The sequence below is a fragment of the Seriola lalandi genome, unplaced genomic scaffold (genome assembly GCF_002814215.2).
Source record: "Seriola lalandi dorsalis isolate HSWRI2012SDOR001 ecotype SW California unplaced genomic scaffold, Sedor1 jcf7180002054259, whole genome shotgun sequence".
Lineage (NCBI taxonomy): Eukaryota > Metazoa > Chordata > Actinopteri > Carangiformes > Carangidae > Seriola > Seriola lalandi.
Genome location: NW_019524812.1, coordinates 442092 through 458060, shown reverse-complemented (window position 1 = coordinate 458060; position 15969 = coordinate 442092). Strand labels below are relative to the sequence as shown.

At 42.5% G+C, this 15969-nt stretch overlaps 1 protein-coding gene across 1 annotated transcript in view; it reads left to right on the top strand.

Moving 5' to 3' along the window:
- map3k10 (mitogen-activated protein kinase kinase kinase 10) overlaps positions 1-8631 on the top strand; it is a 35533-nt gene extending 26902 nt beyond the window's left edge. Inside the window, exons 5-11 of the mRNA XM_023405019.2 lie at positions 443-689; positions 1031-1153; positions 1910-2048; positions 2458-2570; positions 2661-2965; positions 5378-5912; positions 6151-8631. Of these exons, the coding sequence (XP_023260787.1) occupies positions 443-689; positions 1031-1153; positions 1910-2048; positions 2458-2570; positions 2661-2965; positions 5378-5912; positions 6151-6551 (1863 nt within the window). The 3' untranslated portion in view covers positions 6552-8631. The remainder of the gene's footprint in view (positions 1-442; positions 690-1030; positions 1154-1909; positions 2049-2457; positions 2571-2660; positions 2966-5377; positions 5913-6150) is intronic.
- Positions 8632-15969: the final 7338 nt, after the last annotated feature.

Sequence of the window (15969 nt, the reverse complement as noted above, 5' to 3'; positions counted from 1 at the left end):
ACCTCAAGCCACTACAGTAAACAATAAAATGCTGCTTCAGTTTCTTTACTTTACTGTAAGTACATTTATCTGATTAAACTGACTGTTTGTAGATGCTTATTGAAAGCTCAACAGTTAGCATCCGACTATTAAATACAGTCTTTAGTTGGAAGGAAAAACTAAATGAATTAATATCTTTTGGTCTAGTTTTAAAATAGACAAAACAGACGGGTTCAGAAATATGTCAGTAAAAGTTGATTATTCTTTTCACTTTTATCCGCGTTCAAGCAGAGTTTATTTATTCAAACAGAATTTATTCGTCTGCCTCAGGTGTTTCTGATAATTAGAATTAACTCAGCAACAAGTCTGTTGCAAAAAGAGGTGTTAGAAGAGGTGCTGCTATACTGACAACCTCCTCTTCTATCCTCTTCCTCTTCCTCCTCCTCTGCTATCCTCTCCTCAGGAGCTGAGATCTTGGGAGGAGGCGTTGGCTCGAGCAGCCGAGGAGCAGAGGGAGCAGGAGGAGCAGCTGAGGAGGAGAGAGCAGGAGCTGGCGGAGAGGGAGATTGACATCGTGGAGCGAGAGCTGAACATCATCATCCACCAGATGTACCAGGAGAAACCCAGCGTGAAGAAGAGGAAGGGCCACTTCAAGAAGAGCAGATTACTGAAGCTGGGTCGAGACAGCAACTGTATCAGTCTGCCCTCTGGTGGGTGAAAGGAGGAACTGCGGTTTGTTTTACTCTGATGAATCTGGGCTGTATACATCTGTTTTTACATTAAGAGTAAATAATTCTTGGCTCAGTGAGAGCAATAAGATTTATTTAGTGACTCTGGCCCGTTGCAGATGTTGACGTTGCAGTTCAGAGTTGGCACTTTAAACCCTAGTCCAGCAGGGCACCTCAGTGTGACGTGTTTTAATGTGATTTATATTGACGCTCATTCTGGTCTGCACTTTGTTTTATGTGTGTGTCCTCAATTCTAGAATTTATGAAATTTTTTGACAAGTGATAAAATGATTTGGCACATTTTCTCTCTTTGCGTCCTGCAGGCTTCGAGCATAAGATCACAGTGCAGGCGTCTCCCAGTGTGGACAAGAGGAAGACCCAGGGGAGCGAGAGCACCACCCCGCCTGCCAGCCCGGGGGTCATACCCCGACTGAGAGCCATTAGATGTGAGTGCAAATGCCCACAAGCAGAAAACAATCTGAAATGATGGGATTCAGCAGGTTTAATGTTAAATGGTGATCTTTTTCTGTGACAGATTTTGTTTTGAAATGTAATGAGAGCAGTGTACATCAAAAACAGATACAGCCTACAGTGACTATTTGCTGCACTTAAAACACTGAGGCTCTTCTGTTGTGACTATTCATGCAGCAATGACACGTGCTTTCAAAAAATGCTCAGTTTGTCCATGAGCAAACGTTCAGATTTACCACAGAGAGCGATTCAGATCACCACCTGTTGATCTCCGACACTGTCCGCTGTAGCCCTGTACATGAAAAAAGGACAAACTCTGGAGCACAGGGTGAAATCAGCCTCCTCAAAAAATCAGCATCACTTGAAGCTGATCAACCTTGACTTCCTGAAGTGCAGCTCTCAATTATCCAAAACAAGGACACACAAACAGAAACACAGAGAGGCTTTCTTGGAAATAAATCAAAGAAAAAGGAGAGACGATACAATCCTGAGAGAAATCAATATCAAATATCCAACTGGGGGTCCAGAAGTAATGATGTAAAATTTGGAATTGAATAAACCTTAGTTATATTTCCCTGATAAATGAGCAGTATTTAAAAAAAATGTTTTGATGCTTCTTGTTTTCACCAAGGACCTCTAAGAATTTCACTCATCTGCTGACCTTAGGTCTTTGTATCCTGAAAAATATGGCACAGTTAAAGACATGTTCTGTGGTTTGCAATGTCTGTAAGTGACACCGAGCGACGGCAGTAAGACGTGGGGACGCAGCGCTGTGTGTAAGAAGGAAGACCTGACGACAAGCAAGAAGAAAGGACGCACCTGGGGACCGAGCTCCACCCACCAGAGAGAGAGGGTCGGCGGGGAGGAAAAGTACGTTATTAATTTGCTTACATATTAGCTTTTCCTGATAAAGTTTTTATTGTTGTTATTTTTCTTACAATATTATTGTTAGTAAAGCTAGTACAACTGATTTACGGTGTGCAGGATTCACTAGCTCCCTGACTTTTTGATCCTACAGTCTTGTCAATAAGAGTTAATGGTGTCCAAAATTTAGCAGAGATCATGAGGCTCGTTGCCACAGGCGAGAAGAAATTAACTTTCCTCACATTTTGCTGGACAGATTATTGTTCATAACACAGAGAAACAACTTTTTACAGCTTTGTATCTCAAAAAAAGTTATTTTTGTGGCTCTTGCTGACTTAATTAATAATTAAATAATTTGTTTTGATTGGAGGCGCATTGAAAACCTGGTTTTAATGCAGTATTTCTCTGTTTGCAGGCTGAAATCACTGGGTGAGGGATGTAAAGTTTGGTCATCCAGTGCACCAAATCTGGGCAAATCCCCCAAACATGCACCCATGACTGCTGGCTTCTCCAGCCTGAATGAAATGGGTGAGCATTGTGTTTTTTATTATAAGATGTGCATTACTAACTTATACCTCATCTCAACTCTTTTTATTTCCCTTTTCTTTTTATCAATAGAGGAGTGCGGTGAGTTTGAGGAGTCACCAGGGTCCTTGCTGCCCTCAGAGACCAGCAGTAACGGGGCTGTGGAGGATTCGGGGTCTCTGTGGGGTAGCCTGGGACCCAACATGATACCGGCTCTTGGGGTGTCTAATACGGCCTCCTGTCAGGGTCCTGGAGGCCCGGGGGTGGGTGTGAACTACCAGGACTCGCTCCGTCGCTGCAACCAGAGGAAGAAGAGTGACATGTTGTTGTTGGGTTGTGCCTCTCTGCTCGCGTCTGTCGCCCTTGGACAAGACCTGCTGCAGCTGGGAAAACTGCAGGTAAGATAAACTGAGAAAGGCAGGGCGTTATGGCAAAGAACAGTCATCATTCAACAGTAGCAATATATGGGGGTCAACACGGTATTTTTATGTTGAGTAAAAATGAGTAGAGTGGATGATACTTGTCTCCAAAACGATGCAACGCCTGGAAACTCGTGCAAAGTGGAGACGATGTACAGTACCATGTAAGATGTTTGAAATGACTTATGTAAAATTTAAGGTTATTTTGCTTGCCCAGATCTAACCTATATTGTTTTTTTTGCAATTGCATTTCCAAATTCTCCACAGTGGAGGTGATGAATGAAAAAATTGCATAACCACAATTATAAGAATAAGATGGGTGAAAAGACATCACATTCCTCACATATAAGCAGACGATAAATATTTCCAATTACCAATCTTATCAGATCTGTCCATTAATCCCACTACTGCTAATAACAAAAATAAGTATAAGTGTCTAGAATAACTAAACACACAAAACAATAAACTCCTACATAACCAAGCATAGACGAATCACGTCTTTATTGCCTATTTAGATAATATTGCTGAGATACAAGAAGACTACCAGAACAAACAGGTCAAAGCATTTAAAGCTATTTGTAAGTTTTGCTATTGCTACACAGCTAATGTTAGCATTAACAGCTGTTTACTTACCTGTCTAGAAGAAACGTTGTGAGTTCAGCATCAAACTTCATTCCTTCCGCCAAGAGCTGTCTCCAGCAGTGGAAAGCAACAACAATGTTAACTCTTTTCTCTATCACGTCTCTTCTTGTACTGAAGTTAGCATGCTAACCAGCTAGCTGCTGTCCATTTCATCACTTTATGATAGCGACTCACTGCAGCCTCCAATCTGTTCTGAAGAGGTAACGCTGCTCAGAGGACGTATTCTAACCTCTTGTATTATATAGACGAGGATGGTTGAAACTCTTGTCAAGTGACAATGACCACAACCCGCTCCCAGCAAGAAACCATGTTAGACGGTGGAAAAAACTTTCAACTAGCCCCTTTAATGCGGTAATCAATGCACTAATAGATGTATTGTTTTTTAATTGTTTTTATTGAGTCTATTTTATTTTGTTTGCCTGTCTGCAAACAAAATGTCTCTGACAAGATAATGGTTTTAAATTGTGGTGAAATGCAATAGCTTTGTTCATTCATACATTCATTATTCACTTTAGTTGTTACGTTGTTGTTAAAATAAGCTTCCTCCTGCAGACAGTCTCTTATATTGAGTGTAAACAGCACGAATCTGCCTGGAGTCAAGCTGGTAGTGTTTAATAGTGTTTTCTTTGATCAGATTAGTCCTCTTATAATCAGATTTGTTGCTGATCAGGTGAATCTCCTCATGGCCACAGTCAGCCCTTTCTCAGATAAATACTTCCAACAGGATAATGCACCATGTCCCACAGCACTCCATGCCTCGCAGTGACGTACAGTAACTCACATCACACCCGCTCTCTCCAGATCACCACTGGAATGAAATAGAACACGATGTTTGCCGCATGAACGAGCTGCAAAATTATCAGCAGGAAATGTGCTTTGCTGTTGAGTCAGCACGGACAGAGGTCTACGCGGACGTTTCCAGCGCCACGGGTCTGACCAGAGTAGATTCACAGTGTGCAGTGAGAGGATCAATGAAAGTAATGATATGGATGGACTCTTTTCCTGTACTTGCTTTAAGAGGGTGTGAAAGTCTTAATCAAATAAATAATATAAGGTATTTTAATCAAAAGAGGGAACTCACAAGACAGCAGGTCAAATTATCCCAAACTCATCTCACTGCGGCCTTATTATTATTATTAACCCCATCAGTCCCAACAAAACGCTTGAAGTGAGGCTTGAACATGAACTGACTGATCTATCAGGCTGTCAGTCACTATATCAGTAGCTCTGGTGCTTATTGACATCACGCTCGGTTAAACTAGGTACTATACTAGCCTGTTGTTATAGCGATCACTTTTGTTTGTCTCCTATTCTCCGTAACGGGAACAGAAGCTGTACAGACTGAATACACTGTCTCATTCATTGGTTATGATGCTTATTGAATTATTCATATTATAGGTTTTGAGCCTTGACGCCTTACTTTGAGTAAGTCTTTGTGGCTGTGCTTCATCACTTCTCACTTGTGTTATTTATTAGTTACGAGGCTGTTGTTAGCCCATGGTTTCTGTCCTCTTCACCAAAAAAGCCACAGATTACACTAGTCAGTTGTGTTAGTGTTCTATCGTATCTTCATCATCAAAAATCCCCCAAAAATGCATTTTCCTGCAGTTTTATCATGAATCTAGATTTATAAAATAATTGTAAAAATTATAAATCTTGACTAGAACTATTCACATCAAATAAATCTTTCTTTACAAATAATCCTCAGTGGCGCCACAGCTTGTTAATGTGACCTGATGTTGTCGTCAGGTGCTTCAGGACGAGCAGGACCTCAGAGAGGAGCAGCGTAAGAAGAAGGAGGGTCTCTTCCAGCGGACGGGACGTTTCCGTCGCAGCACCTCTCCACCCAGCCGAAACCTCTCCCTCTCCCTCTCCAGACATCACGACTCCACGCTCCCCTGCATGGACCCTTCTCCCTCTGTTACACTCCTCTCTTTGTCCTCTCTGTCTGACTGCAACTCCACCAAGTCCCTCCTCCCCTCCGACCCCGACGAATACGCCCTGACCCCGATGACGGGGGTCAAAATACCTGCTGCGCCTCCGGCTCCTACCCTCAACCCGCTCTTAGACCTGCGGGCAGAGAGCTTCAAGAAGGAGCCCAACCAGTCGCTCACGCCGACCCACGTGTCTGCAGCCATGGCCCTGAACAGAGGACACAGACGCACCCCTTCAGACGGGGCGATACGACCCCGGGCCCAAACTCTGGGACACCACAGGACGCCGTCTGATGGGAGCATGCCCATGCCTCCTCCGCCGGGGGTACCACACCTCAAAGCAAGCAAAGGTAAAGGGTAAAATAAGTTCAAACGTGCTTTTTACAGTTTTGTGGGCAAACACATGCAAAAACACTGATTTATCCTCTAATGCTTTATTTATTCCTGCAGCTAATTAATATTTTCTACTATTTATAATTATTATATAGATTATTTTTGTTTTTTATTGTTTTGTCCATAAAATGAGTTTTCCTTGAACAAAAGCGAAGAAACATTTTTTTTTTCATTCTTCTCTCTTTCATTATTCAGGTACACAGGACACTCTGGACATCCCCCGACTCCCCGACCCCGCCACCCTCTTCCCAGTCCCTCATCGGCGTAAAGCCCCCGCTCCACCGATCCCTGACCCGGCTCCTCTCTGCCTCATCAGCCCCCTGGAGAGACCCAAGACACTGGAGTTTGCCCCCCGGCCTCGGCCCACCCCGGCCAGGATGAGACCCGACCCCTGGAAGCTGGGTTCTCTCTCTCGGACCCTGAGTTCGTCGCCGGGCAGCAGCTGTGACAGCCCGCTCGGTTCAGGTGACAGCACCGCCGGCGCCCCACGACCAAACCTGATGGACATGGACGTGGAGGGCCAGAGTTTGGACCACACTGTCCCTCTGTGTGGACAGCTGCAGCCTGCCACTCTGTGTGGACAACAATACTCATAGTGAAACACAGCAAGTGAACATTTCCAATTCTGAATTTTTTTGCATTCAATCCTGTTCCAGGACATTAGAGCATGGGCTGAATAAAGAACGCCTTCTGATGTCTGAGCCGAGCAAAGTGCACTCACCGAAGAACGCAAAAACAACCCACTACTTGTCATGATTTAAGGCACTTACTGGAAGCCATCGCTCTCTCGTGTGCCCTTTTAGTGTCCTAATAAGGTGTGTGAACCCCGAACAGCAAGCCTTTCCCTGATAGTGCTCTCTAACTTGCACGACACTGAGCGTCCTAGAGGTATCATAAAAAGCCTTGTGGTGTGCTCACCTACCTACTTTAACCCAAACACTACTTCTTTCCCTCCCTGGAAGCCATCACTACCTGCTTCTTAGTGACCCACGACCAGGTTGCATTTCCTTCAAGACTCACAACCTTCAAAAGCCATTCAAGTACTTTAAAAAGCCACTTTTTTGACTTTGCTAATTGTTCATTTCAACCCATCTGCTTGTGCTTTTGCTTGTCTGTGTAGCCACCCACTTTCTGCTTGCATCTTTCCTGCCTCCCACTCCCAAAGACCACACAAATCTTTCATCATTCACTGTTTCACCTAAACATTTGTTGTTTCAGGAGAAGTTTCCAAGAGAAAAAGAAGAGCTGGACTGTTTAGAACACTTTAGAGACTGTCCTTTTCCTGCGTTTGTTCTGCCGTTACACAAACATCTCCCATAAACTCCTCACGTGTCATCTCTCTGCATGGGGGTTATCGTCCTCTCCCTTCCAACACTGAGACAGGAAAAAGCCTTTTTCTCACAGCACTGGTGGACTGGTGATATCTTCAGCCTTGTACAGTAAAAAAAAACAAAAAAAAAAACAGAGTTTATTTTCTCAGTGCTTGCACCATCCCTGCAGCAAACCTGTTAGCAAAAATGTTTTTCTATTGGTTTGGCAGACCAGGTGTGTTTCTCTATGTGTGAATGTGTATATATTACTGTACGTGTGTGTGTGTGTGTGTGTGTGTGTGTGTGTGTGTGTGTGTGTGTGTGAATGAACTAAATGAATTAATTTTTTGGTGTGCTGGTGCTTCTTCAGTGCATGTTATTTTGCGTGTGAATGGTCGGCTGTACGCTACACGCTGCACTTCTTCAAAATAAGACTACACACGTTCTCATCTGTTTGTCTTTTACACGTTTTTTTGGATGAAAACATTCCCCTCTAGCAGCCAGTAGCACTCTGTACGGATCCCATTCATGCCACTAAAAATGGACTCACACACACACACACACAGAAAAAAAGGAAACACTGAGGGAAACAAGCTACCTGATTTCAACGTCAACCTCATGTTCTTGTAGGACCGTTTTGAATCTTCACATTCTCTCCTCTGACCTGCTGTATTCAACATCAGTGGCACTTTAGGAGCCATGTTGCGCAACTAGTTAGTCTCTCTGTGGACCAGTGGACTCGGCACAAGCTGCTCTAGTCACGGCTGACAAATCAACTTTTATCTCCGGAGTTGTTTTCGTACAGTGGACAGTTCGTCTTGGCTGCGGATGGTATTTACTTGACTGTGCAAATTTCTCTAGGTGAGTGTGCGAGTGTGAATAAGAGCGTGTGTGAGTGTGTGTTATTATTTGTATGGGATCGTGACAGTCCCGTTGGTATAAGAGTGAGCCCAAACTCATTCTCCTGATGTGGTTAAGAACACTGAGTATTTATTAAATTTATTGTTATTATTGGAAAGGATTAATTATTATTACGATGCTCTTCCTGGGATATCTGTATATATTTGTTAATATAACAGGAAAAACCAAGGAAAACCAAGGAAACTGCTTACTGAAACGTCCATGTTGTCTCCAGTCTCAACCTGTGACATTTCTGGGTTCAGTGAGGAAAAAGTGTGAATTGTGATGAATGAGAGATGAATAATAAAAAAAAAAGAAAAAAAAAGAAAGATGCTTCATTGTCAGTGCCACAGCTGTTTTTATCACGAGGTAATCATCCAATCATGTATCTGGGCGGTGCTGGAAGAGCGACTCAGATCCTTTACCTAAGTAAAAGTAGCAATAAAAGAATTTAAAAACACTAAAAGTCCTTCATTTACTTATGTAAAAGTACAAAAGTATTTTCAACAAAATACACTTATATATCAAAAGTAAGAAACTTTATATGAAGTGATAATAATCACAGGGTAGGATTCTCTGAGGAATGAGTACCTTTAATACTTGCAGTACATATAGCCTCTGTGCTTTTACTTCAGTAGGATTTTAAAAGCAGGACCTTTGAACAGATCTTGTAATTGTGTATTTTTACAGTTTGGTATGGATACTTTTACATAAGTAAAGGCTCTGAGCTTGGTTTATTCAGTGGGCCTAATGGACACAGGCGCCAGGGGCCAAAAGGGCGAGAGCCTTTCTTTGAAGAAACAGTTAACAATCAAACAACTACAAACATGACTCCATGACAACACAAGTCCAACAAAGAGACAAAATGACCACAAATAAACATAGATAACCACACAGAGATAAAGAAACTACACAGATAAAATGACTACAAGGAAACACAAAATGGCTACAAAGATAAATTGACATTCAGTCGTGCTACATAGTTTGTAGTTGTTTTATATCTCGAGTGTGGGGCCTTTTCTCGTCTGTGCACAGGAGCACATTGTTTTATGATCCAACCACGGATCCGATCACTCCCTCCACCACTGTAAAGTGCCGTAAAATGATAATACCCACGTAAACGCACAAGTACCACAGAATTGTACTTGAACACAGTACCTGTTCCTCAGCAGACAAAGGCAGTTGCAGTAACAGATAAAATCCTCTAGGTGTCATTACTGCGTCCTATGATGTCATATCATTTCCAAGTCTGCTGTTTTTCCCTATGTAATGCATTCCTATGGTCACTCTCTGACACTGCAGTTGCCACAAAATGCAGATGAAGGTGCCTTAATGCATTCAGTGCAGCTGACAAAGATTTACAGGTTAAATTTGAGACGTTAGTAAAGAAAGAAATCTTACAAATGCCAAACAAAATGTGATATTTTACACCGACAGTGACAACCTCTGGATGTAAAGACAGATCCAGACACATGCATATGTATACAGATGATACAAATACACACACGCCACTGCTGTGTCTGTCGGTGTGACCGCCAATCAAACACCCATCCAGACGCCAGCCAGTTACCTAGCAACCCCTCTTCTATTCCATGGTGATGCTATTAAAAGCGACAACAAAGAAAACGGTGAAAAAAAGGATGATGGGTCTGAAAATGAAGTGAGGAAGAGAGTGAGAGGTGTTAAAGAGCCAGCAGAAAGGGATTCGGCAGGCTAAGTGTCGCATGGCCGGTTCACAGCTCTCTCTCTCTCTCTCTCTCTCACACACACACACACACACACACACACACACACACACACACACACACACACACGACATGTCGTTGTTCTGTGCTTTCCCTTTTGTCCCTTACAGGTGTGATGACTCGTGTGTTTATCACCTTCTCAGTCTCTCTTCAACAGCTTTTCAGCACATTTCCTGTTTTCAGCACATTTCCTGTTTTCTATTAGTCTATCATTCAAGGAGCAAATGTTTGAAGGAGCAAATGTGTCTCAGTCAGCGCAGACACCTTTTGAAATGTGGGATTTCAAGATTCAGGGGGTGACAGTGTTGGTGCCACTTCAGAGAGGAATGAGGAGAGATAGGGGACGTGAGGGGAGGCGGATAAAGAGGGAAACACACAGAGTGTGTGTACTTTGTGTGTATTTTTGAAGTGAACAACTAACCAGATTGCCTGCCAGTTGGTGTGTCGTCAGATCTGCAGACTAACTCTCTTTGTCCTTCACTGAATCTTTCTCAGATCATTACATCGTTTCATAGTTTCAAAATGATCTGTTTTAAATATATTATAATGAGTCTGAGCTTAGTGGCACCATTTCAAAATGACTGATGAATAAAGTATTTTAAAGAAGGAATAACTTGAGCCCACGTTGGAGGAAATGGTGACAAAAATGTGGAATAAATAAAAGACTAGATGTGCTTTTTTAAAATGCAGTTATGATTGATCAGATCCTGAAGCAAACTTCACAGAAACTGAAGAAGAAAGTGTAAGAGGTTTAAACTCGTCAAAGATGAAACGGCTCAGCCTGTGAAAACTTGAAAAGTTGTATCATATCATTTGTGGCTCTGCAGCAGCTTTGTCATGTCATCATGTGTCATGATTGAGTTTGTTGACTACAGTTTTATAGGAAAAAGCCTGATTACAAACTGAACACTCAGAGGCAGGCTGAGCTCAGGTGTGTATAACCAGACCTTCAAAATGATTTCACTTCCTGGTTTCCTTTGTATTTTTGTGTTTATTCTGTTTAAGTACTTGCATTTATGTAGGACTACATGTGGTTTCTTCCTTTGGCAAACTCTGTTGAGCCAGGTTGTGACACACTGTATGTCCATCAAATTGAGGAACCGGTGAGACAAGTCAGTTTAGTGGCTGCTCTTTAGATTTCAATCATATCACATGGTCTTCATCACCAAATGAAGTGCTGTGGAGCTGCAGATGTTCCAATATTAATTTTTTTCTGATCACTTTAAGGAACTTCAAGCTCAAAACCAAAAAAACTGACGCAAAAATGCTCCTACATTTCCCATAATGCAACCTGTAGCATCTTTTTGACCTGTGAAAAAAAAGTGAACATCTGCACAACAATGACACTGAACAACTTAAATCTGCTGATCAAGAGAGTGTGATATGACTGAAAGCTCCAGAACAGCTACTAAAGGGACCTTGTCATTGGCTGTTTTCTAAGGTCAAAAACTTTTATCTGATTTCAGAAAGCTGCTCTAGAGCCACAGAAGACATTATACAACCGTTTTCACACAGGCTGAGTAGTAAATGTGAAAAATCAGTGGAGTGTCCCTTTAAAAGAGGACACCACCATTTTAGCATTGAACTCCACTGTCAGACTCACGAAGGACAGCTGACACTCATCTGACGACAGATAACATCTCGTTAACCAACATATTTCGTCTTCTTTGTCCAAACCTGGTCCCTACATTACCCACAATGCCACTTGACTGGATTCCCTGCACAGTGGATTTGCGTTGTCATGCTAATGGAGGCTAATACAGCCTTGAGCCTTGGTTTTAAATTTGCAGTCTCCCTCTGGAGCCGCAAAATGCTTCATAAAACTTTTCTCACAAATGCAGTAGTACTCCCAAAGACCTGTAAACAGACTGATGTGTAAAGTGCCTTTAACTGAAATGACATTAAGTTGTGACCACACAACAACAACAACAACAACAACAACATTCCTCTTCGTTTAAAACTTTATTCATAATCTTCATTTACCAATCAATAGTGCATTCCCGGGCTAGCAGTTCAGTAAAACCAGTGTTGGAGGCCTGGTGGACGTTTGGATTTTGAAAGGAAAAAAAAAAAGAAAAAAAGAAAGACGCCTCTAGGTAGCGAGGCGAGACAAAAGCGCGGTCATAGCCTTGACGTCCCCAGCTTCATGTCCATTTTTTATTTTTTTTGTCTCCATCAGCACAGAAAGAAACAGGATGGAGGTCTGTGGCTGTGAGGAGCAGCTCTGCGCTCTGGTACCAGTTCCTCAGAGTTCTCATCCACTCCTGCGTTACTGGTCGTCTTCTGTGCAGATACAGATGCACTGGGTCAAAGGTCATTCAGAGGAGGAAAAGAGGGAGAAAGGGGCGGGGGGTTGAAAAGGGCATTGCACATACTCTGAGCTGATTCTGGACCCCTTGACGAAAGGGACGTCAACAGAAATACCAACAAATACAGACACAGTCACAAAGCAGCTCTGTGGAGGAGCTATAGTAAAATTCTCTTTTCTAACTCTTGCTTTTCTTTTCCGTTGATAAAGTAATTCAGTAAAGCTTTTCACAACCATAAAACTTTCCATTTTTGTTATTTTCTTTTTTTTGTACATTTGTATCATATATTCACAAAAACTACTTTGACATTTGACAAACATTTACCTCAAATGACATCAAAGTAAAAAGAGCAAAACTAACACAGCCAGTATTTTTACTTGTCCAACTCTTTTTTTGTTGTGCTTTTTGTTGTTTGTTTTCAAAGCTACACTGATGTAGAGATCAGGTGTCTCTATTTCTATTTGCACAGACAGCGTGTTGTCATCAGATTATGCTCACAATAACTGCCTCGGAGTCAGCGCTGCCATTAATCAAAAACCAACCAGCCAGACGTGAACCTGCTTTATGTGCTGCTAGTTATCCCCAGACGCTCGTAGTGCACGTTGAGCTAGAATGACTTAGCACAGCGAGACAAAAACAAGATGGCAGACCGGTGCCATGGAGAGAGAACCACAGGAGGAGACCTATCCCCGAGGGGCCCGTGGGTGAGTAGACTTAGCCCAGGCAGCCATGGAGACCGAGCCTGCAGGTGCCATTCCTCACTGCTGTTTGTTGATTTGTCTCCTCTGGGAAACCAGGGCCAGAGAGAGAGAGAGAGAGAGAGAGAGAGAGAGAGAGAGAGAGAGAGAGAGAGAGAGAGAGAGAGAGACTACATAATACAGAGGCACAACAAGAGTGAGGAAGGCTTCGTCTGCGTCCAATGTTTTAGTCCTAATCAACCACAGAGCTGGGTGATACTGACAAAAACCATGACATTATTTTGCTTATTGTAATTGGTGCTTTACACCAGTGAAATATTATTAGTAATGGGAACTGCTGCCAAAAAATTATTAAATTCATTTCATTCAGTAAGAACAGTAAGATAACTCATGGGAATAGATAAACACTTTGGGAAATATGTAGCAAGTAGAAATAGCCACTCTGTAAAATGTTAAATTGTTGTTTTTACATTTCAGTTTTTGTACAGAATAAACAAACAAAAAATAGCATGTTAATTTGTGAACTTCAGAGTTGCTGGTCAGCGGACTTTGTAACCTTCTGACTGAGCAGAGTCATATTTACTGTACAGACATGAACATTTTATCAATCTTTTCATCTAATATATTATTGTATTAAGATAGATCTTCTGACAGTGATATACTATATGGCCAAAACTATGTGGACACCCCTGTTACTCAACATGTGTGTCATAAGGCTGCAGCATACAGTGAAATCTAGGGGGAGGGGACAGCATGCCTCTTGACTTGTCAAACACAGGTGTAACAAGTAGCATTATTAACTGATGTAATAACACCTGTGCCTTTCCTGCTATGACAAGTCAAAATGTCTGCTGTCTGAAATCACTGTCTATTAGTGCACTATATTTCCTGTCCACCATTTCACTTGAATCTGAGATCAGAATGTGATATTCATCCACTATATAGTGTGTCCCTAATTCACTGCTCACTATAGAGCAAACTATTGAGTGCCTATTATAAAGCGAGCGAATGAATGAATGAACGTGTGATTTCAAACACAGCTCAGATGACATTTGGGAACAGTAAAGAAAGAAGGAATCCAAAAGGAGTCACGACAGTACAGGGTACAGGAACCTCTGTTTTAGACAATGGTGTGCTTTCATAAATGTGTAGTGGTCCCAGGTTGGTGTGGAACCACTTGCCCTGACCTAAAACCCCAATGGCTTTGGGATGAGCTGGGACACTGACTGGGAAGGAGGCCTTTATCACCCAACATCACTAATGATCTCATGGCTGAATGGGACCAAATCCCTGCAGCCAGGTCCCAGTATCTTGTGGAAAGTTTGGGGAATGAGATGTTCAGAGGTCGTATACAGTACAGGTGTAACGCTCACATACTTTTAGCCATGTAGTGTATAATGGCAAAACAGCTCTGAACTTTTCTGTGTCTCCGCTGCCACAGTAGAGCTGCAGATGGCCTACTTCTCCCTCCACTGGAGCCTCTCTTTATCATGCCGGTCTCTCCAACACATGGTGCCGTCTCTCCAGAGTCCCATTGACACACTTAGGTCCCTATTTACCTCCTAGCAGGTCACTGGAAAGATCTGGGGAGGGGGAATCTTTTACAGCATCTTTCTTTGATTTTCTCTATATTTTAAGCAGAAGAATTACCTCTTATCTCTCACCTTGGCTGAGACAGAAGTTGAGCCTAATTTATTAAAGATCCCCTTTTTCCAGACATATTTCATACCTATTCTACTGCTGTGATCACAGTCTGTCACCACCTTCTGTGTTTATAAAGGGCAGAATGGATAAAATAGAGGTATGAGCAAACAGTTTAGTGGCAGCATGCCATGACAGAAAGCAATATAGCAGATGTAATCCCCATCCCTAACATCTGAAGTAACTCTCTGGAGCCAAATGTTGCATGCAGGAGGCGGGCTCGCACACGGGAAAGAGGAAACTGGGTTTCATGGCATTAGAGAAACGGGAAATTCAGGTCATGCTTTCACAAATCGTCAACCCAACCTTCTGCAGAACAGGAAGGCAGATTCAACTTCTGTGGTAAAGTTATTAGAAAAGCAATTTTTTGCATTATCAATGATTCAGCTTCACAAATCACAAGAGAAGCAGTGGCAAATTATTTATGTTTCTTTTGAAAGCTAGTCATGAATATCCACAAACCATATCATCAGTAGTGTCTAATGCTAACGCTGTGTGTTACAGTATCTGTCCTAACAGCTGTGTGTTGGAACCATTTCCCAAACACAGGTATTTTATCTATCAACATACAGTAAACTGTAAGAGGAAGAAATCTCAAATGGCTCGCTCTTGTTGAAGTGCACTAAAGTGGAGTGCTCCAAGATGGAGGTTTTGGACTGTCAGGACAGAAGTGTGTGATTGTTTTCCCTGCACTAATGCTGCCCAGAGTCTCCTCGATGTGTTGTCGATGTCTGGGAAGCTTCAGCATTAGCAATAAAAAGGTCAGACCTCAGATTAGAAACTTCAAAGTGGATCTCCATCTAGCCAACAGTGGTTGATGGAGCTCTGATCCCATTGGCTATTTTCCGTTGTGACATCATTGACGGGAGAACAAAGTGGGGAGGTGATGGTAGAGAGGGAGGGAGGGGCTTTGACAGTCTCAACAACATCAACGACGACACAGGACCCAGGAGGGGCTTCAGACAACAGATTCAAGACACACCAGTTTCCACAATAGTTCACCTGACTGATTACGTACTACTGAGTATGATGAACATCGAAAGCAAATTAAAAAACCCCTAGTAACGGATTACAAACACTTGAATTAGCCCTTGAATTGAAAAAAACAAAAAAACAACCACAGTCCAGAAACGGAGATACATGGCATCCAGGAAAGAAAAGTGAGACAGAAGAGCGATAGATTCAGCACAGAGGCAGGCTTCTTCTCTACTTGATGAAAGGTTTTTCTAGTCTGTCCCATAGTCTAGGTAAAAGGGCCTGGGTGAGCCCTGTTGGGGAAGGATGTACAATCAAATTGGGCTATGGTCTTGATATGTGTCACACACTCCCCCCCCCCCTCACTATCCCCCGC